Below are 21642 nucleotides of genomic sequence, written 5' to 3'. Positions count from 1 at the left end.
GCTGCCCATGGAAGTGGTGGAGTCACCATCCCTGGAGATATTGAAAAGACAGGGAGACATGGTGCTGAGGGACGTGGGTTAGTGGTGGTTTTGGCAATCTAAGGTTTACAGTTGGACTCGATGACGTAAAGGGTTTTTTCCAACCTCGATGATTCTATAATCCACGTGTCTTTTTGAGGCCAGGTCTCTATTTTCCTGCTCTTCTCCTTCCCAAGTCCATTTTGTGCTGGACACTCCTATACAGGAGTTGATCTCACCTCCTTGGCCGGAGGCTCTGAAGAGCTGCTACCCTGGCAATGAATGATGTCCTTGCCTATGACAGGGAAGTTGGACCAGATGATCTTGAGAAGAGAAGACTTAGGGGAGATCTAATCAATGCTTACAAATACTTAAAGGGAAGGTGTCGGGAGGACAGGGCTGGTCTTTTTTCGGTGGTGCCCAGTGACAGGACAAGAGCAAATGGGCACAAACTTGAGTATAAGAAGTTCTACCTAAACGTGAGGAGGAACTTCTTTACTGTGAGAGTGGTAGAGCACTGGAACAAGCTGCCCAGAGAGGTGGTGGAGTCTCCTTCTTTGGAAACATTCAAAAGCTGCCTGGACAAGTTTCTGTGCAACGTGCTGTAGGTAGACCCCCTCTGGCAGGGGGGTTGGACTAGATGATCTCCAGAGGTCCCTTCCAACCCCATATGATTCTGTGATTCTATGATCTTGAAAGGTCCTTTCCAACCCAAACCATTCTATGATTCTGTGATTCTATGCAACATACGATTTTGGAGTAAGGGCAGAGCCTGAGTGTTGTTCAGAGATGACTCTACTTTCAAGTTGCCCATTGGGTTGTAGACTTCCTTGCCACTGAAGATCCTTCAAATAGAGGGGGAAAGTCATAGGAACTAGGGTTTTTTAATGAATTTTCAGTGGAAAAGCAGTGCTGTCGCTGCACCGTCCCCCCCATCGAGCCGATGTCCATGTCCATCTGGATCCCAGCCCTCCTGCTGCTCAGCGCCATCCCCAACCTCCAGCAGATGAGCTCCTTGCTCTGCTGCCGACTTCAACGACTGGCCCCAGGCATCGGAGCTGCTGAACCCTCCTGCCCTTTCAAGGAGAGAGCTCCCAGGGCTCAGCGGGGCTGCCGCTTAATCCCAAAGGTCATCATGACGAGCGTCTGCCATGCCCTCAAAGTCAAGTTGCATTAAAAGGGCAAGAGCTCACCTACATCCCCCCTCGTCAGGAAGATGCATTTTTATAAACAGGCGAGAATGATCATGCTGAAACCCCAACTGTGTGTCTTTTCCTGGGGATTTGTCCCCTTTTCTTCCAAACTTGTGCAAAAGGGGGTTCACTACGTCCTGAAAGGAGGTTGTAGAGAGGTGGGGGTTGGTCTCTTTTCCCAAGGAACAGGCAATAGGACAAGAGGAAACGGCCTCAAGTTGTGCCGGGGAAGGTTTAGGATGGATATTAGGAAAAATTTCTTCATGAAAAGGGTTATCGAATATTGGAAGAGGCTGCCCAGGGCAGTAGTAGAGTCACCATCCCTGGAAGTATTAGGAAAAATTTCTTCATGAAAAGGGTTATCAAATATTGGAGGAGGCTGCCCAGGGCAGTAGTGGAGTCACCATCCCTGGAAGTACTGAAAAGCCAGGCAGATGTGGTGGTGAGGGACATGGGTTAGTGGTGGGTTTGTCAGTGTTGGGCTGCTGGTTGGACTTGATGATCTGTATTGTCCCTTCCAACCTCAACAATTCGATGACTATGAAAATTTGAGCATCTGTGATCTGAAAAGTCCCTTCCAACCTCAACAATTTGATGACTATGAAAATCTGTGCTGTCCTGTAGCCAGGAGGTTTGCAGCTTGGGTGCTCAAGGGTAGGAGGACCCACGTAGGGAAAAAACAGGCTCTGTCTTTGCTCATGGAGAAGGTGAACAGGCAAATGGGTCTTGGTGTTGTGGAGCCTTCATTGCGCTGTATGTGTTGCGTTGGGTCTTGCCATGGGTGTCATCGCGGGGTGGTGCCAAGGTGGGCTCATCCTGAGGGGTAGGAGGAAGCACCCTGAGTGGGAGTGGGTCCCCCCAGGGAATTGTGGGGCCAAGCAGGGCTCCAAGACCTTCTCCCACCCTGCATCCCTTGAGATATGCTGGGATGAGCTCTCTGGGTCACTGAGTGTTGGGAACAGTTGGAGATTAGAGAGAGGCTGTTCTTTCTCTCCCACTCCAGCCAACATTCCTGGCCATACAGATAGAAATCCCACCCGAAGGTGTCTCTTCTGCCTTGTCTGCAGCTCATCCCACCTTTCTTGATACCGAAAAGGGACATTTCCCAGCAGAAAGCTTTGTCTGGAGGAAGCTGTGGAGCACTGCTGACGTCTCCCACTGGCACAGCTGGTGGCTGTGGGGACAGCTGTGAGCATTGCTGCTTGGAGTCACCAGAATTACAGGCTGGAAGCACAGAAGCAGTTTTAGGGGTGAACATATTGATGCCATCATTTTGCCAGCCCCATGCTGTGGCCACACTAAGCTTCCTTGGACAGGAGAGCATCAACCAAGTTCATTTCCAAGCCCTGAGCAGGCCAGGTTGAGCTCCAACCCTCAGCTGCCTTCATCAGGAGGGTGGTCCAGGCAGAGATTCCAAAATAAGTCCTAAAAGTGATTTGTTCCTGCTATTCCCTGTTCCTCCCCAAATCCCAAGCATGTCTGGGACAAGAAAACCCTGTGTTCTCTCCAAAACCAGCTTCTCAAGCTCAGTTAACCTCTTTGGGACCATCCTTCTGGGATGCCCTCTTTGGGACATCACCAGCTTGAGGGTAGATCATTGTTGTTGAGACTTTGGTGGTTTGGGTCCGTAAAATCAGGCTCTTGGAAGGCTGTGAGTGAGTGTGTAATGTCTCCCAGAGGATAATATTATTTTTAAATAGTATTTTGGAATGGAACAGTGTTTTGATACAGAGAAGGAAGCACCTACACGTCCTTCTCTTCCTTTAACAATGTGTTGGTGCCACTTGAAGGAGCTCAGCTCTGAGAACTTGTCCTCCCCGTGGGGCTTTTGCTGCCTTTCCCAACGTTCTTCTCCTTTTCCCTTGCAGTGCAAGAAGAAGCACACGCTGGTTTGTCCCGACTTTGCCAAGAAGGGTGTTTGCCCCAAGGGTGCCCAGTGCAAGCTCCTGCACCCTCAGAAGAAGCGCCACACAAGAAAGGCAGAAGATGAGGACCGTGGTGACCCTCCCTCCAAGTGGAGACGGGTCTGGGAGGAGACAAGCAGGTAGGAAAGAGCAGAAGAAACACGCTTTGCTGCTCTTCAAAAGTTCTCTTCCCATCCTCTTCCAGATGTGTATCCATCTGCCTGATGGTTTAAGACTTTGCTGATGTGGGTCACTGTGGTGCCTTCTTGGTAGTGCCACCATGGGCAATAGGGTTGGGGAGGGTCCATGCTTGAGGGAGAGGTCTCCAGACAGAGCAGATGGAGAGGAAAGAGAGGAAAACATCTTGCTACCTGATGTGTGCCGTTGGAGTGTGTGTATCTTCACCCTTATGTGCTGCCCAGGGCTTTGGCACCTCTAGGTATCTCGGGGGCTTTTGTAGACCTTCCTCTTGGGAGATGGAAAAAGCCTGATAGAGACTCCACCACCAAAAGTGGGTACAGCTTATCCATAGCTTGGTGGGAAACTGGAAACCATCATCCCTCTTCCTTTCTCATCTTCAAATCCATGGTGGAGAGCAGAGCTGAGCCCTCAATGTGGCATGGAGGGGCTCACCATCAGGGTGGGACTCACTGCCTGAAGAAGCAGAAATGGAGGTGGACATGGAAATAAAATAGGCTTTGTTAAGCCTTTTGATGGCTAACCCTTGGAAGCTCTCTGAGCTCTCTTTGGGCAAAGACGATGCTTTTGGGTGCTGGGATGGAGCCTGCAGGCTGAGGGACACGTTGGTCCTCATCCCCACAGGGACACAGATTTTCTTGAGCTTGGTGCATCCTTGCCTTCTTCTGCCCTCATCCCTGAGCCCTGGAACGACTCCATCCCGATGTAATTTCAAATATAGTCAAATTGAAATTTGGCTTTAAAAGCCAAAATCTAAGAGTCCTGGTTAACGGGAGGAGAGAACGTTGGCTTGGATGCTCAGCTCTTCCATGGATCTTTGCAGTGGGATGTGGGGATGAAGGTGGGATGGAAATGGGGGGGGTTTGGGGAGTTGTGCTGCTCTGGTCCATACTCTAGCCTGGTCCTGGGTCTCATCCTGGCCCTGCCTTGTAAGGTAGTGGAGGGGGGACGAGCGCTCGGGCGGACTCTCCGGTGACAGAAGAGCCTTGGAATGACACCCAGCTCATGTCCCCCCTCCCCGGTGTGAACGAGGTGTAAAATAGCTCCTTGCTCTTTTTAGGTAAGGAGACATGAGCTCGGGGCTGGGTGGCAGGAGGCACCCCCCCTCTCCCATCCTCTGGCATCCTCCGTGGGGAAAGGGAGCCCTCCCGAGCTTGGAAGCTGCTCGGGAGGTGGGGTTTTTTTAATCCCTTTATTGGCACCGTCGTCGGAGACTTCAGATGAGCTGAAGTGTCACATTCACTGGGCTGGGAGGAGGGCGGCAGGGCTGGGGCTGTGCCAGGACCAGTGGGACATCTTCGAGGCATCCCTGCTCCCTCCATCTCTCCTCTTCTCCAGCCAAAAGGGAGCCCAGCACCTCCAGGAGCATCCGAGAGCTGGAAACCTGGCAGAGAAGCCCAGGGAAGGAGATCCAGCTGGGAAACTAAGAAACTCTGGCTGAATTGGAGCTGGTTCCTATGAAATCAGAGATACGGAGCATCCTGGGGTGGAACTGGGATGGGGCCCAACCTCTTCCGTTGCACATGGTGTTGCCAAGAAGGATCATTTTTATTTTTCCTTATTATTTTTTTCCTCCTGCAGGAATAATCCAGCTCAGGTCCACGATGATGGAGAAATGCCCGGACCTTCCAGCTCGGAGCAAGAAGTGAAGTTTTGGAAAGAGACAGAGACCTCAACAACCAACAAGCTCCAAAAGCTGCCGTCCTTCATCTCCCTCCAGTCCTCCCCCTGCCCCAGTGACCCGGGCTGCAAAGTGGAGAAGGACGAGGAAGAGTCGGAGGACGAGGCAGGTAGGAAGCTCTTGCTCTGCTTTTTTTGCTCACGTGTGCTCACGAGAGGGATATTCCCCTGCTGCTCTTCATGGGTTTTGGTGGGATCTGTGTTCCTCACGAGTCACCAAACCAGTTAAGCTGGGAGTTCAAACTGGGATGGCAATGGAGACTCGCATCCACCACATTTTCCACCTCAAAACCACGCGGTAGGATTTTACCCCCGTCTTTTATCATCATCTCCTTCTTCCTTATCCTATAAATTATCCCATGATGAATTATCCAGTCTCATTCCTGTGATGGAGCCGCAGCAGTTCCTGGTAGGAAGGTGTTTCAGAGGGATGCAGGGATGTTGTTCCTCATCACTGGACCTGGAGAAGGACCTCTGGACCATCCATCACACGCATTTCCCAACATGAAATAGCTTTGAAGCTTTAAAAACATCCCTGGTAAGAAGTGGGACAGGGTGTTTGGAAGTTGGAAGGAAGAGCTGTGTTAGTTTGAGAGGAGCTGCTTTGCTGTTTTTTATTTAAAAGTGGGGGAAGAGGCTTTGGAAATCAGTAAAATTTTTGAAAAATGGAGTTTTAGGACGAGCAAAACTTCTTACAAACTCCAACATGTGAGAGGAAACAGCTTCTAGACTTTTTTTTGAATTTTGGAAAACTTTGGGGAAATGTTTTAACTGTTTGAAATGGACTGTGGGGAAAAAAAAAAAGCAGGAGAAAATTGTTGAAGCAACGAGAAGAAATGTCTTTGTTTTCTCTGCAAAGTGGCTCGTGGTGGAGATTCACTCCATTTCTGCTTCTCCAACATTTTTTCCTTGGTTCCTCCTCTCCCAGTTCAGCTCCTATACTGGAAAATTCCTTAATCACCAGCAGCTCTGAGGGAAGAGACAGGACTTCGGGGCACTCTGGGGATGCGCATGGTGGAGATTCACTCCATTTCTGCTTCTCCAACATTTTTTCCTTGGTTCCTCCTCTCCCAGTTCAGCTCCTATACTGGAAAATTCCTTAATCACCAGCAGCTCTGAGGGAAGAGACAGGACTTTGGGGCGCTCGGGGGATGTCTCCGTAGGGGAAGAGGTGATGGAGATTGAGAGGCAGAGATTGTGCCTCGTCCTTCCCAGTGCTGGATGGGAGGTTTTTGGCCAGATCCAGATCATGCTTCATGTTTTCCTTTTCATCTCCCATCCTTCGCTGGAGGGATGTGCAGCAGCCACATCTCCTGAGCACCACCATAGAAAGGTGGGGGGATAGAATCCGGCTCAGAAACCAGAATGAGCACCACCATAGAAAGGTGGGGGGATAGCATCCGGCTCAGAAACCAAAATATTTTCACAGAATCCCAGAATCTTCTAGGTTGGAAGGGACCTTAAAGATCATCTTGTCCAACCATCAACCTCACTGACAAAAATAGACACCCACACAACAAACAAGGAACATCATCACTAAACCATACCTCCCAGCACTACATCAACCCGTCTTTTGAACACCTCCAGGGATGGTGCCTCAACCACCTCCCTGGGCAGCCCATTCCAATGGCTGAGAACCCTTTCAGTGAAAAAATTTTTCCTAATATCCAGCCTGAACCTCCCCTGGTGCAACTTGAGGCCATTTCCTCTTGTCCTGTCGCCTGTGACTTGAGAAAAGAGACCGACCCCCATCTCTCTACACCCTCCTTTCAGGGAGTTGGAGAGAGCAAGAAGGTCTCCCCTCAGCCTCCTCTTCTCCAGGCTGAACACCCCCAGCTCCCTCAGCCTCTCCTCATAAGACTTATTCTCCAGACCCCTCACCATCTTTGTCGCCCTTCTCTGGACCCGCTCCAGCACCTCAATGTCTTTTTTTATGGTAGGGGGCCCAAAACTGGACACAGTACTGTATTGGGGCAATAAAGATGACATCTGCTCGGCTGGTGGAAAATATGGTTCAGTATGATCCAAAAAAGCTGGAGCATCTCTCCCCATCTTCCATCCCCTGCCTCCTCTGAGCGATCCCACAGCCGGAGCGGGATCCCACTGGGAGAAGGGATGAATTCAGGCGCCGAAAGCCGGGGATGGGGCTGGTTTCCCGCTCCAGCACCTCAATGTCTTTTTTTATGGTAGGGGGCCCAAAACTGGACACAGTACTGTATTGGGGCAATAAAGATGACATCTGCTCGGCTGGTGGAAAATATGGTTCAGTATGATCCAAAAAAGCTGGAGCATCTCTCCCCATCTTCCATCCCCTGCCTCCTCTGAGCGATCCCACAGCCGGAGCGGGATCCCACTGGGAGAAGGGATAAATTCAGGCGCCGAAAGCTGGGGATGGGGCCGGTTTGTAAGTGGGTGCCAAGGATCTGCCAAGCTTTGCCTGGCTCGGCCACGGAAGCTCTTCGAGCCAGGGAGGGCTGAGATGCCTCAACACTGTCAGAAAGAAAATTCCCAGGATTAACAACATATTCCTGAAGTCACAGGCGAGCGCCCGCACTGTCGAACCGTGGCGCGGCGGAGACGCCGAGGGACCCTTCCGGCGGGGAAAGCTCCTCTCCGCGAGGTGGGATGAAGCGCTCGGCTTCCTTTTTCCAGGGATTTCTTCCCCTTTGAGTGCCTCCCTCTTTCCCCTCTCCTTGGCCCTGGTTCAAACTCCCTTTTGATCTCGGCGGCGGGGCCGGGGGGAGCGTTCCCAAAGCGGCGGCTTAATCGGGTTTTTTTATCTCTGCCATGAAGCCGGAGCGATTAATCCGTGAACGAGAAAGCTGTTGAAATGGTTTGGATTGCACTTGGCAGCCTGGAATAACCCAGTCGAGAGGGCAGAGGCATCATCCTGGCAGCGAGGGCATCCTTTTCCTCTTAACTCCGGTTCCTACCTTCAAGGGAGGACGATTTCCAGGTGTTTCGGGTGGGAGGATGAGGAGAAGAAGCTGGTTCGGTCCGGGGATGATGGGAGGAAAGGCTCTGGGGAGCTGGTGGGTACGGAGTCTGGCTGCACATCCCTCCGTGCTCCTTTGCCTGGGGAACACGGGGCATTTGGAAAGGGGATGCTGGAGGATCCGTAGGAAAGGATCAGGGGGATGGAGCACCTCTGCTCCGAGGACAGGCTGAGGGAGCTGGGGTTGTTCAGCCTGGAGAAGAGGAGGCTCCGGGGAGACCTAATAGCGGCCTTCCAGTACCTGAAGGGGCCTACAGGAAGGCTGGGGAGAGCCTGTTTAGAAAGGCCTGCAGTGACAGGACGAGGGGCAATGGCTTCAAGCTGGAGGGGAACAGCTTTAGACTGGAAATGAGGAGAGGGTTCTTCACTGGGAGGGTGGTGGAGCACTGGAACAGGTTGCCCAGGGAGGTGGTTGAGGTCCCATCCCTGGAGATATTCAAGGTGAGGCTCAACGAGGCCCTGGGCAACCTGGTCTAGTTGGGGGTGTCCCTGCTGACTGCGGGGAGGTCGGACTAGATGACCTTTGGAGGTCCCTTCCGGCCTGGGCAATTCTATGATTCTATGAAAGGAAAACTGGGCAGGAATTGCGTATGGATGTAAAATCATCTGATGAGGAAGCAGTTTCCACGCCGAAGGGATTCAGTGATGGCGTGCAGTGAAGTCTTGGGGGGGTAAAAATCCTTTTTGGTGCCTGGTTTTGCCCATGGTCAGTGCTGGGATGTTCTCAGTAATTAAAAGTTTCATCTCAACACACAAACAAAGGGACCCAGGGACACAGCAGGAGCCGGGGACCCCCACAACCTCACGGGAGAAAAGGAGCTTGGACCGTTAACGAGTCGTCACAGGATGAGGCCATTGATGCTGCTGAAGGACCAAACACTTCATGGTGGCCAAATTACAGGACTGGTGCTTATGACTTTGAGGTGCTGTTTTGAGCAGAGATGATGGTCAGGATGGGTCCTCCTGTTAACTCTAGGTGGTAACTGGGGCCTGCGATGGGGTTTGGGGGTCTGCGCCGTCCCTGCTGAAGCCTTTGTACCAAGAATAATATTCGGTTTCTGCTTGTAAAGCCTGAAGGTGACACACAAATTGGTGGGGTAGTAAATAAGGAGGAGGACAGGTTATTATTACGGAGTGATGTGAATTGCTTGGTTAAATGGCCACAATTTGAGAAAATGCCCTTTTAATACTGGCAAAGGCAGGAGGAACGAAGAAAAACACCGGCTCCATGTGCGGGAGGGATGGAGACAGGCTTTGGAGATGACCTTTAAAGACCAGCGTGGGCAACAGCATCAGCTTGAGGGGTCTCGGTGGGGGTTTGCTGCCTCTGGCCTTGGGATAGAGAAAAAGGGGGCTGCAAAGGAGAGATGTGGTCTTCACCTGTGATGTTGAACCCTCTGCTGTCCTCCCATGAGGAGAGTTCCCAAGCTGAAAGAGGAGCCTTGTAATTTGGGGTCGGAGGAGCAATTTGAGGGTCCTGGTGTATTCTGAGCATCCTCCAAAAAGCTCATCTATGTGGCATGTGGAGACCAAACCGCTTCCAGTTGAGCATCCCAGTTAGGAAGGGTGGGCTTGGTGGCATCCCATCCTTCACCTCCTGGTGTTCTCCATCCGGGAGGGCAGAGCCAGAGGGACCGTGGGCTCTCCTACCCCTCCGGCACCCGTTTCCAGGTAATGGGCTTTTCCATATTTCACCTTCCAGTTAAATAGCCTGTGCTGGAGCCTAACTGGCCTCCCCGCGCTAATTGTAAGCAAGCGCACCAATGCAAACCATTCCAATCGAGTGCTAATTTAATTAGAAAGCACCCATTTTAGTTAATTTGTTCGAGAAGATCACTGAAAACTCCTGGAGAGAACAGATGTTCCCCTCTCCCCCGATGAACATTCAGGGGTTTGTAAATGGCTCCGCTCAGCCTTGTTTAGGAGAGAAAAGAGGATTTTATAGCTGCAAACGACCCTTTCTGTAAACATTTTACAGCTCTCTGCACGTTTGAGTGACGATAAACCCCTCGCAACTCGGCGGGCTGCAAATTTGCGACCATACGGCTATCATTTTATTGTCATATTTCACGGTCGTAACGTTAATGGAAGATGCTCGCTACAGTCTTTTTTAACGGCTCCGCTGAGCACGCTCAAACGCTTTGGCTTTGGAGGCATCGGTGGAGGTGCAGGGCTTCTGGGTTTGTTTACAGCTTTCACTTCTGGAGGAATAATTTTGGAAATGCAAATCTTCCTCCCTTCTCCACCCGTGCTTGAGAACCTCCTGCCATGGGACACGCCGGGGATGGACAACCCCTTGGAAGCAGGTCCTCCACCAAAGGTCCTGTGGGGTCACCATCACCTGCAGCATCTCCTGTGAGGCTGCTTCTGACGCCAGCTCTTTGATCCAAAACTCATTTTGGAAGCCGGGTGAAGCACCCAGCCCTCTTGATCGGTGTGAGCCCATGGCAGAAGATGTCCTGGAGCCTTCCAGAGAACATCTGCTTAGTTGGGGATGGAGGGCTCTGACACAAGGGGAATGTCCTGGGATAGCAGGAGCCAGCATCCATTGTCAGCTTTGACCCTGACAGGACTTTCTCCTCTTGGTAGGGTCATGGAGGACATGTTTCATGGGTAAAATACAGGGAACTGGTTTCTCTGTGTGGTCATAAACATCTGGTCTAGTGGAAGGTGTCCCTGCCCATGGCAGGGGGATTGGAACAAGATGATCTTTAAGATCTCTTCCAACACAAAGCATTCTTTGATTCTACGATTCTATGATTGATTCTACGATCTCCTCATGTAGCCTGTGCTCCAACCCCGACCATCTTGGTGACCTCCATTGAATTCACTCCAGGATGTCCATGTCCTTCTTTACTGGGGAGCCCACAGAGCTCCAGGTGTGGTCTTGCAAGTGTTGGATATTTTCACAGAGCTACCAAATCAGTGCTGAACTCAGACTTCTTCAAGAGAAATCTGAAGCCTTTTGTTTATCTGGAGGAACAATTTTTTATGTAGTTTTCTTATATTGATCCATCATCCCTTGTGCACCTCCATGGAGAGTTTGGCCCCAGTGTCAACCACCTTTTCGTAACTGATGACAGAGATTATATGAGCTCAGCTGAAGGTAGCTGAAGACAGCAGTTCCCCATTAGTCTTCTCTTCTCCAGACAGAGCCCCCCCAGTTCTGTCTCTTCCATCCCAGTTACCTTCAGGAGACATCTGAGCCACCTTGGACTTATCTGAGGATCTTGAGTCATGGCTGGTGGGGAGCAGAGGTCTTGGCCTTCCTGCTGGGGATCATTGCCTCTTTTTGGAAAGGACCTTGGCCACGATGAAGTCATGAGCCAATGGCTGCACCTGCAGCTGGTCCACCTCCATGGCTGTTAGTTTGGGTGGGACCACATCCATGGCCTCACCTTCAGGTGGGGCCACCTCCATGGCCTCTGGATCTTCCATGACTTGGTTGAGGGAAGCTGTTCTGTCCCACACAGTCTTCTTAGCATTTTTGCTCTTCTGTATATTTCTCCGCCAGGTTCCCTCTGTTGACTTGTCATTGACAGCACCCCCTTTCTGACCAGGGTTCTAGTGGGTCTTGCCCACTACTGGCTGGGGTATTATGGCCAACTGTTGTCAGGCCTCTCTTTGAGTCACTGGAATGGACCTCTTTTCCCCAGAGTCTGGCCTAGGTGCTGGAGAAGCTCTTTCCTTGGTCTCCTAACTTTTGAGGAACCTACTTGAAGGTCTTGATGCATCACCATGGTGGGAGATGGTTGCAGATCATCTCAGATCTTCAGTTGCAGTATTTTTAGCCTCTGCAGGCAAGTGCAGTAACTGAAATCTTTATGCAGGAACAGGGATTTTAGCAAGAGAGTGGTGTTTGACCTCCGTGTGCCTCAGTTTCCCCATTTGACATACTCTCCTAATTAGCAAGACCTCTGTAGCTTTATTGGTGGTTTGGAGGTGGCTTGGGGAGCTACAGGTAGGAGGGTGCAGGAGTAGGTGGAGGCACTTTGTTGGTCATGGTGAGAGCTCATGGGAGTTACAGGACCTCCCAGACCCTCAGCAGATGATACAAAGGCAACAAGGACAAGCTAAGGAGAGGCAGGACACCAAATCCTGAAGTCTCCAGGGAAAGGAAAAGGGAGTTAGGAGGGTGGTTGATGTGCCTTGTTGTCCTTAAATCAGCCTTCCCATCACTGCCTTCCCCTTAGTTCTTCTGCTCTCATAGGATAAATTGGCTGGAGCAGAAAATCTCCATCCTTCTCCCTGATGATACCCATGGACCCTCCCTGTCTCATGGTTTATCACCCAAGAGGGCTCTGGGGCAGTGTGGGCCTTGGTGGTACCTTCTTGGTTCTTCTCCTGGCACTTGGCAGATATTTCTTGTCATGGAGAGGATGATCCCCATACCTGGCCATGGAGGTGGTCCCACCTGAAGGAGAGACCATGGATGTGGTCCCACCTAAAGAAGAAGCCATGGCAGGTGGTGATGAGATGCTCCCATGGACACCCTCATCTTGCCTTTGCTGTGTTTTCCTGCTGCAGGGGGACGTCTCCCTCACCAGCCCCCAAATGACGCACGCTTTGTCGGGAGACTTTAATTAGAGAACATCAAAACTCTTTCATAACCGAATTAACAAACCTCTAATAGAATTGCTTTTCCTAATGCGAAAATCCATCAAGCTGCAGGTAGTGGGGCTGCACCCATCCCTTCAGCAGGACAATGCATATCACTCTAATTGGTTTCCCGTTAACGGGCCAGATCTGCTCAGGTCGTTAGCAATTGCATCTTCTCCTCCTGAGTCAGTGGGTCCTTGAGGGCTTGGGGGCTGTTTGGTGGGAGTCCCTGCAGTGAGGGAGGTTTAGGTTGCTCTCATCCACCCTGGATACTGGTTTCAGGCATCCTGTTCTTGGTCATGGGTGCTTCCTTCCCAGCCCAGAGGGACGGACAGGCTGGTACTCAGGCTGGTGGACCTCACCAGGAGGTGACTCCCTGGTGGATCTTGCCCATCCCTCTGCAGTGATGCCTCATATCTGGCAGCCCTTGCCTTCATCTCTCCATCCTTTCCCAGAGAAGCTGTGGCTGTCCCATCCCTGGAGATGTTCAAGACCAGGCAGGGTGGGGCTTTGAGCAACCTGGTCTAGTGGGAGATGTCCCTGCCCAGGGCAGGGGGGTTGGAACTAGATGGTCTTTAAGGTCCCTTATGACTCTAACCACTCTATGATTCTATGATCCTTCCATCTCCATCCCCTACTAAAGCTCTGATTCTGCTGCAGGATACCATCACGCTTGGGGCACCATCAGGCTTTGGGGTGCTGCAGATAACACGGGTGCTGTTGAAGGTTGGGGTTGGATCTCCTCATGTCTTGATGTCCCCGAGAAGGTCCAGAAGTCAGAAACTTCACTGCCATTTAATTTCCTTCTTGCAAAGCGGCCAATTTAGTTGAAACTTCCAGTAAACCTGATGAATGCTGTGACTTTTTCTAATTGGGCTCTCCCTCTGAATCAAAATCATCGTTTCTTATCCCACAAAAGGCCCTCAGAAATACTCTGATTTACTTTCTGCCTGGACCAAGCCACCTGCACGTTTCCAATCCTCTTCCCTTATTGATTTGCAGGCGACTTCCAGGCCTGCCAAGTCTCACTCCTTTGCCAGGACTGAAATCTGCTGCATCCATATTAATTTTCTACTCTTTTTTTTTTCTTTTTTTCTGCATCTCGTTCACCTCTGGTGGAGGGTCTGGAGACCAGGGCTTTTAGACTTTGCTCGGGATTTCTGAAGACCACTTTCCTTCAAACCACTGCCACTGGGAAGCCCTGTTGTTCCCCCCCCCCGAGTTATTTAATGACCCAAAAAATGGAGATAAAAGAGCCCTCCAAGATGATGAAATCGTATCTTCTTCAGGATAAGCTTCAGCTCAGCGGTGAAGTACAGATGTGGTGGTCACCATAAGTCTTCGTGGTGAGGTCACTGTGTACCACCACACCACAAAGCATGTCTGCCATGCCCTTAACTCAATGAAGATCCTCTCCCACCTCTGCAGCTCGTGGCTGGTTTTCTGGTTGCTTTTTTCCTCCAAAAAAGAAGGAATTAAGGAGAAAAGACATGGGATGGATGTCCCAGCACAGATGTCCTGCTCTGGAAGCGTGGCAGGAGATGGGCAGTGACAGGTCATCTTCCCCGGTGCTTCCCTGCTTCAAACATCCGAGTTAAGAAGCCAGAAAACATCCGAGCACTTTTCCTTCTGGATAAAGCTTCTCCCGACATCCCAGCCTTGATGTTTCCCTCACCTGAGGGGCAGAAGATCTGGGTGAGCTTTTGGGGCAGGTTGTGTCTCCAGGTGGATTTAGTGCAGGATCGACCTGAGGAGATCCAGCTCCTCTAGCTGCTTTTTCCACGTAAAAAAAAGCATTTGTGGAAAATTCTCGGGCTTAACCCTTCCCACTGGCCTTTCCATCCTTCCTTTTGTTCTTTGGCTTTATTAAAAAATGATAATTATTTTAATTTATCTACAAAAAGGCATCTCCCAGCCTAAATTTCTCTGGGATCTGACTCAGCCGAACGCTCTCGCTGAGAAAGAAAAGCCATTTCTGAAGCAAATTCGGAATCTGGGCTCCTCTGAAGTGGTTGGGAAGGGGTTAAGGTTTATTTTTTCCTTTAGGAATGGGGGAAAAAAAAATACGTGTGGAATTTGGGGGGTTTCTCTATTAAATGTTGAGCATCCAACAGGGAGATGCTGGGATGTGTCTCAGTGCCGTCAGGTGGGAATGTTGCATCCCCTTTGCTGTATTAATAATGGGAGCATTAGAACTCCTGCTAATTGCAGCCACCTCATTAAGCCACTTTTCTTTGGGAAATAAGATGTATTTTCTTTATTTGGGGGTGTTTCACACAGAGCAGGCTCTTGGGGAGGAGTGGGGAGGCTGTGGGTACCGTGCCCCCTGCAAAGTCCCTTCCCAAAGTCTGGCTGGATGAAGGAGAGGACCATTCCCCCTCCAGGAGCATCAGGAGAGCGATGGACCAACCATCCCATCAGGCTGGAAGTTGGTCGAGAAGGGAAAACATCAATATAATCAGATTTCCCTCCAGGAATGCTTTTTATAGCCAGATGTGGAGTTTGGAAAGCTGCAAGGAAGCTCTTTTCTCCTTCACCCCATCCCTTTTGGGGCTCAGACACCCTTCCGTAGGGATGTGGGATGTGGGATGTGGGACATCTCCAGCTACTTTCCAGCTTCCCAGTTGCCTCCCAGCGAGGAAAGAAAAGCCAATTTTTAAACCTTCAGCGTTCAGGAGCGGAGGACAGGGAGAGGATTTGGGGTCAAGGACCCGATCCACCCCCATTTGAGGGGATTCCCCACCTTTAAATCCCTTCAAATCCCCCCATCCCCGTCTCGGCATCCGGATGAAACAAATTCTGTTTTTAACTTTCCCCTGGGGTGCAGCTGGAGCCACTCGATTCGGCAGCGTCTGGTGGGAAGGCTGGGTTTTATTGAAAAATATAATGGTGCCACCTGAAGCTTGATTTACTGCACTGTCCACTCCTCGGACTCGATAATATATTTCGATTAGATTCCCTTCTTTTTCCCCTTTCCCTTCTCCTTCGCCGAGAGTGGCGAGTTTCTCCGTCTGCCTTGACACCTTCTTAGGGCTTAGGCAAAATAAATGTTGATTTTCATCAGGAGGAAAGAAGGCTTGGAAGTCCTAATTCTCCAGCGAGGCTGACAAGCTCAGCAAAAGCAACCCTGGTTTTCGTTGGAGAACTCGCCATCCAGCCCCGGTTCTTCTCTTTGGATGCAGTTCAATCAGCGTAATGAAAAAAGGGGGTTTTTTTAGCCCGGCTTTCGCTAACTAGAAATTATATACCTGGTTCCTGGAAGATGGATTGCGTGGCAGAGAAATGCGGAGAAGACAAGAGAAGGAAAAAAAGGGGGGGGGGTGGGGAGAAAGGGGGGGGGAGGACGAGGGGAGGATGGAGAGATTGAAGGCGCTCGAGATGCGACCCAAGATTGATCACGCCATTTGCAGGATCTCCCATGCACAAAAAAGCGGAAAATATATTTTCCTTTAGCCCGGGGTGGGTTAAGTGACACCCCCCCTGTTATCTCCAGGGCTTTTGGGGCAAGTCAGTCCCCGGCTGCTCCCCACAGGCTGTGAAGCATCCACTGCTCCATCCTTTCCAGGGGCATCAACTCCCTCCATCCGAGGTGAGAAACGGGACCCGTTTCATCCCTTTCCAACCTATTTTGGGTTTATTTCATTTTTTTGCCTTCCTTCATCCCCGTCGTGGATGCTCCAAAAGCATCTGGGCTCCGTGCAACCCCGTACCGAAGTCAGGAAGCTAATTACGGTTGATTTAAAAATCACCTTTTTTTTTTCTTCTTCTCTTTTTTTCCTCCCTCCATAAAAAAAAATAAAATCTATATTTCTACTTCTGTAATCATATTTGCTTTGAATTGCAAAGCATGGCATTCATGCTGCTGCACAGATATTAGCTAACGAAGTTTCCTCGGGGAGGGAGGGGAATTGAGATGTTCCTACCATTCTTGTTGGACCAGGGCCGTGGTCTTTGGTGGGGCAGGAAGGAGGAGATGCTCATTTTGACCCCTTGGGGTCGATGGACCTTAATTATGGCAACCGGGGGCCGGATTTGGAAATCCCAAACTGGAAAAAAACCATCTTGGCTCAATGGGAAAGGGGATATTTGGGGTTGGCTGGAAAATTCGGGGGAGTGGTCAGAGGCTCAGTGATGGGTGTCTCCTGGATTCAGTCAAAGCTGAATTGGGCTACGTCGCCGGTGACTAATAGCCGAGTCCGTGGTGGCTGCCGTGCAGCCCTCTGATGTATGGGTGTTATATTAAGGGTGGAAAGGTGCTAAATGAGCCCTCTTTATTTTACATAAATTAGCTCAAAAGCGATGTATCACTGCCACGGCGGCTTAGACTCCCAGCAAGTTTGTTTACCCGAGTTTAAAAGGAAAGAAAAACTCTTGGTGGCTCCCCGTGGTTGGATGTTGCTTGAAGTCCTCACCCTTCCTACCTCCCCCTGCCCCAAAACCTTCTCCCTTGGGCTTTTAAGGCTGCTGGAAGGTGCCCATGGTCTCACCACCACGTTGGGCATCATGGTTTGGGAAATGTGATGCGGTGACACTGGGTTTTTGCAGAAACGTGGGCAAGTTGTGTGCTGCTCAGCCAGAAGATCTGCATCTGGCCAGGGCTTGGGCTGGATTCTCTCTGGCTCCTCCATGATCTTCTCCACCTCCTGTAATCCCAAGTGAGAGGGGACTTATCCCACTAAACCTCATCGCTCAACAAGCTGTGGGTCCCTTCGTCTGAGAAACCTCCTCCTCTTCCCATCTGTATTCATCTCAGTGTCTTCCTCTTGGCCAAGTGGCCACCACGCTCATGTCCACCCTTGGTCTGGCAGGGAAAACCCTGTAACCACCTCTCCACACCCTTCAGGGAGGGAAATAGGACAAACTCTGCAGAAAGGTGCGTCTGGTGTTGTGGTTGAAATGGAGGAGAACTTCACACCTTCCACGTTGGTCCATGAGGTGTGCCTGGACTTATCCTACAAAGAAGTCACCTCCCAGATGCACTTCACAGAGTTTTGGCTTTTATGAACATCTGGGACCCTCTTTGGGTGAGACACAGAGCTGTGTCAAGCAGAAGTAATCACCTGGAACACCTTGGGAGGATGCTGGGGGTGGTTGAAAACCAAAAAAACCTTTTACCCTGAAAATTTTTGCATCCTTTGCTGTGGCCATCTGAGCATCATCTGAGACCTGGGATGTGGGACCCGGCCAGCATCTCCTCGATGGCAGCAACTTCTCAAGAACCTGGCCTAGCACATTGGGCTTGCCCAGGTTGACTCCCCAAACCCCATCTCCTCCAACCCTGTGGCTTTCCAGGCAGCAGTGATTTATCACAGGCTTTTTATCACGGGGCAGTGAAATCCCATCAGCCAGCTCCATCCTGGCCATGGCCAAGGGGGACATCAGCTCTGGGCTCCCAGAGAGACACATCCTCACCCCAAAGGAACCAACTCTGCACCAAAAGGCTGGGGAAAGGACCACAGGGAAGCAAGACCAGGCTGAGCACCACGTTGGGGACACGTGTGTCCCCACCAGCAGGCTGGCAGGGTGGTGGAGGAGCCACAACCATCACTGCAGGCTTCAGGATGAGGCACGGGATGTAATTAGGTGGTCTCATTTATTTTTCTCCATTTGCTTGCTAATTGTTCCTTCTCTTTGGTGATACCATGACCTCTGGGACCACTTTTACTCCCTTTTCCCACTGTTGAAGCAGAAAGGTCCGGGGCTGCAGGAGCAGCAGAGGAGCTCAGGATGCTCCTGTGCCCTCTTCCAAAGGGATTTCTCTCAACCTAAGCCAACCTTGATGACTTTCTCCTCTTTTTTCCCTTTCTGCTTCCAGGCAGCACCAAATGGAGGAGGACTTTGCCACCAGCATCCTCGCGGGACTCCGAAAACACCCGTCTGGAGGAGGGTGGCAGAGGTGAGGCTGGTGGGTGCTGTCAGGGTTGGGTGCTGCTGGGGCAGAGGACCACCCACATCCTCAGTGCCCATGTCCATCTCCAGCGGGTTACCCTCTTGCTTTAGGACAAGAGGAAATTGTAGAATCATGGAATGGTTTGGGTTGGAAGGGACCTTCAAGATCATCTGGTTCCAAACCTCTGCCCTGGGTAGGGACACCTCCCACCAGACCAGGTTGCTCAAGGCCCCATCCAGCCTGGCCTTGAACCCCTCCAGGGATGGGGCAGCCACAGCTTCTCTGGGCAACCTGGGCCAGGTTCTCACCACCCTCAGAGTGAAAAATTTCCTAGTATCTCATCTAAATCTCCTCTCTTTCAGTGTAAAACCCTTCCTCCTCATCCTATGGCTCCCCTCCCCTATCTAGAGTCCCTCCCCAGCTTTCCTGAAGCCCCTTTAGGTACCAGGAGAGGTTCAGGAGGGATATCAGGAAAAATTTCTTCACCGAAAGGGTTGTGAAGCCTTGGAAGAGGCTGCCCAGGGAAGTGATGGGGTCACCATCCCTGGAGGTACTGAAAAGCCAGGCAGACATGGTGCTGAGGGACATGGGTCAGTGGTGGGTTTGTCAGTGTTGGGTTGATGGTTGGATTCAATGATCTTGAATCTATGGTTGGACTCAATGATCTTGAATCTATGGTTGGACTCTGATCTTGAATCTATGGTTGGACTCGATGATCTCAAATGACCCTTCTAACCATGAAGACTCCATGATTCTGTGAAAGTCTCTTCCAACCTTGACAATTCTATGATTCTATGATTTTTAACCCTCTGTGACCAGGCAAGGAGAAGCCCTGGGGGTGTCCAGACGTGTGTCCCCCACCTCCAACCGTCCCCTTTTCCTTTCCTCCCTCCAGGCAAACGGCTGCAGATCAAGCCCCGTCTATGAAGAAGACCCGACCCCGTTGCAGCTCAGGAACCTCAGAGCCGGGCACGACCTGGCACCTACCTCAGGACACCGTGGCCAGATGCCAGCACCCCCCTTTTCTCATCTTGCTTTTCCTGGGACATCATTTTGGCAAGGAAACCGGGTGGCAGCGTGGGCAAGTGCCACCCCTTCCCGCAGGGAAGCATTTTTGTTCAAAATGTTTTAATTTGCCAATAAAATATCTTTCCAGCTGGTTTGTTGAAGGTGATGCTGGGCCACCAGGCTCCTTGGATGCTTGAAGGACTGGGAAGAAGCTCCCATCCCCATCCGTCCTCCCGCAGATGGTGGCTCTTGCTGTTGGCCTGGACACGAGGTGACACGGGGACCTGAGGAGCTTAATCAGGCGACGTACCAGCATCCAGGTCAGCTTCTATACTGGGGACAAGTCACCGTACTGGGATATAATGGGGTGTAAAGGTCCCCCCACCACAGCTCAGCCCCGATCCCTCCATCCTGTGTCCATCCTGATCCATCCCTTTGCTTTTGGGAGGAGGTTTCTTGGAGTGGAGCCATGTGCCAAGAACATCCCTAGTGGAAAAATAGGTTGGGAGCAGCGTTGAGCTCCCACCAAATGCTCCGTTGGGATCTCCCATGGTTGGTTGCACCTTGACCCCCACCTTTCCCCATCCCAGTGGGAATTTGGTCTCCTTTGGGAGATCCAAACTGGCTTTTCTGGGGGTTTTTAGGGGGTTCCTTCCAAATCCAAGCAAAAAAATCATTGTGTTGAGCCAAGTACTGCCGGCACGATGGTTTTTTGCATCCATGGGTACAATTTCCATGGGGTTTTTGGTGGGGTGGGTACTCTTCCCCAACACAGATGGGATTTTGGGGACAGCTGCTCTTTGCCAAGAGGTGCCGAGAACCAGGAGCAGCCGTTGGGGACTGGGGGGCAGATTTTCCCATCTCCTGCCCCTCAAATCTCAGCACCTTCAGGCAAAGCCCCCGTGGGGCAGCAGGAGGGACGTGGGTGAGCCCTGGGGCTCCCCGGGGACCCGGCACCCAGGTGTCCTCAGCGGTGGGGTGGGTGACAGAGCCACCGAGCTGCCGTGGGCTCAGGTGCACGACGGGCTCTATCAAGGGATGGTTGTGATTTTGTCCCCGTGGGTCCCCCCAGGGGGTGTTCCCCTTCCTCGGGTGAGCCCCCATGGGTGCCTGCACCCCACGGAGGGGTCTTGTCACCCCTCTGCCTGGCTGGGGTGACTCGGGGCATGGCAGGCCACCAAAGGTACCATCTCATTAATGCCTGTCACCTCCTGGGCTCCCATTTAAGGATGGTGTCCTCTGCTGACCCAGCAACTTGGGGGGATGGGGGGGGGGTTAGTGCCACTCAGAAACCAGTTTGGGGGGGCCACATCCCCAGTATCCCCCTCCTCCAGCCATCACGGGGACCTGCAGGTCCCCCCTCCCACCCCGGGGGTGGCACTTGTACCCCAGCATGTGTACAGCGAGCTGGTTTTTTAAGAAAAACTTCGTCATCTCCGTTGATATTAAATGTCTTTTGTTAATTAACCCTTGTGTTTTGATATGTAAATAAAGAGTATCTTCCCCCGGGGTGCCCGGTCGGAGCGTGGCGTTGCTCTTATTTTCGGTGATTTGGTACAAACATCCCCTCAAGGAGCTGCTAATGCTGGTGGAGGGGCCACTTCGCTCCCCAAATTAGTGTTTTTAATTATAAAAACTTTTTCCCCCTCCTTTACCCAGAAAGGTTGGGGCTTTTTTTAAGGGGTGCTTCCCTAAAAAAACCAAAAAACACCCTAAATTCACTAAACTGGAGGAAATGATGATGTGTGTCCCCTCGGATGATGATGGTGGCGGGGAGCTTGGGTGCTTCCCGTGGTTGGAGCTCCCTAACGAGCAGCCTTAATGGGGATTGAGGCTCACGCTGCGCTAATTAAACGAGGCAATGAGCAGGGGCTCTGCCTCCCACCGGCGCGGGGAAGGATTGTAATTTATTGCTGTCTGTCGTTAAAGCCCTGCTCGGGGAGGGGGTGATTAATTTCCAAGGAGGGATAAACAAAGCCCCTGGAGATGTGTCACCAAGTCCTAAAGGGGTTCCTCACCCAGGACGTTGCCACCAGCCCCGACGCCTCGGTGATGGGCTTTATCCCATGAAGCTTGTGGGGGGGGGATGCTGCGGTGGTGGGTGCCTGGTTGGGGTGTTCCCAGGGCACCCCCACACCCCCCCCCCCCTCCCCCCCC

The 21642-nt window shown here is 51.5% G+C and overlaps 1 protein-coding gene across 1 annotated transcript in view; it reads left to right on the top strand.

The window, feature by feature from the left end:
* Window positions 1–21003, top strand: part of ZC3H3 (zinc finger CCCH-type containing 3) — a 207230-nt gene extending 186227 nt beyond the window's left edge. The window contains exons 13-16 of the mRNA XM_014965228.1: window positions 3080–3255; window positions 4895–5103; window positions 18403–18483; window positions 19373–21003. Coding sequence (XP_014820714.1) covers window positions 3080–3255; window positions 4895–5103; window positions 18403–18483; window positions 19373–19404 — 498 coding nt within the window. The 3' untranslated portion in view covers window positions 19405–21003. The remainder of the gene's footprint in view (window positions 1–3079; window positions 3256–4894; window positions 5104–18402; window positions 18484–19372) is intronic.
* The last annotated feature ends 639 nt before the right edge of the window (window positions 21004–21642 follow it).

The sequence above is a fragment of the Calidris pugnax genome, unplaced genomic scaffold (genome assembly GCF_001431845.1).
Source record: "Calidris pugnax isolate Ruff unplaced genomic scaffold, ASM143184v1 scaffold41, whole genome shotgun sequence".
In the NCBI taxonomy this organism is placed as follows: Eukaryota; Metazoa; Chordata; class Aves; order Charadriiformes; family Scolopacidae; genus Calidris; species Calidris pugnax.
The sequence above is the reverse complement of the archived record's forward strand: the minus strand, read 5'-3'. Positions and strand labels throughout refer to the sequence as shown.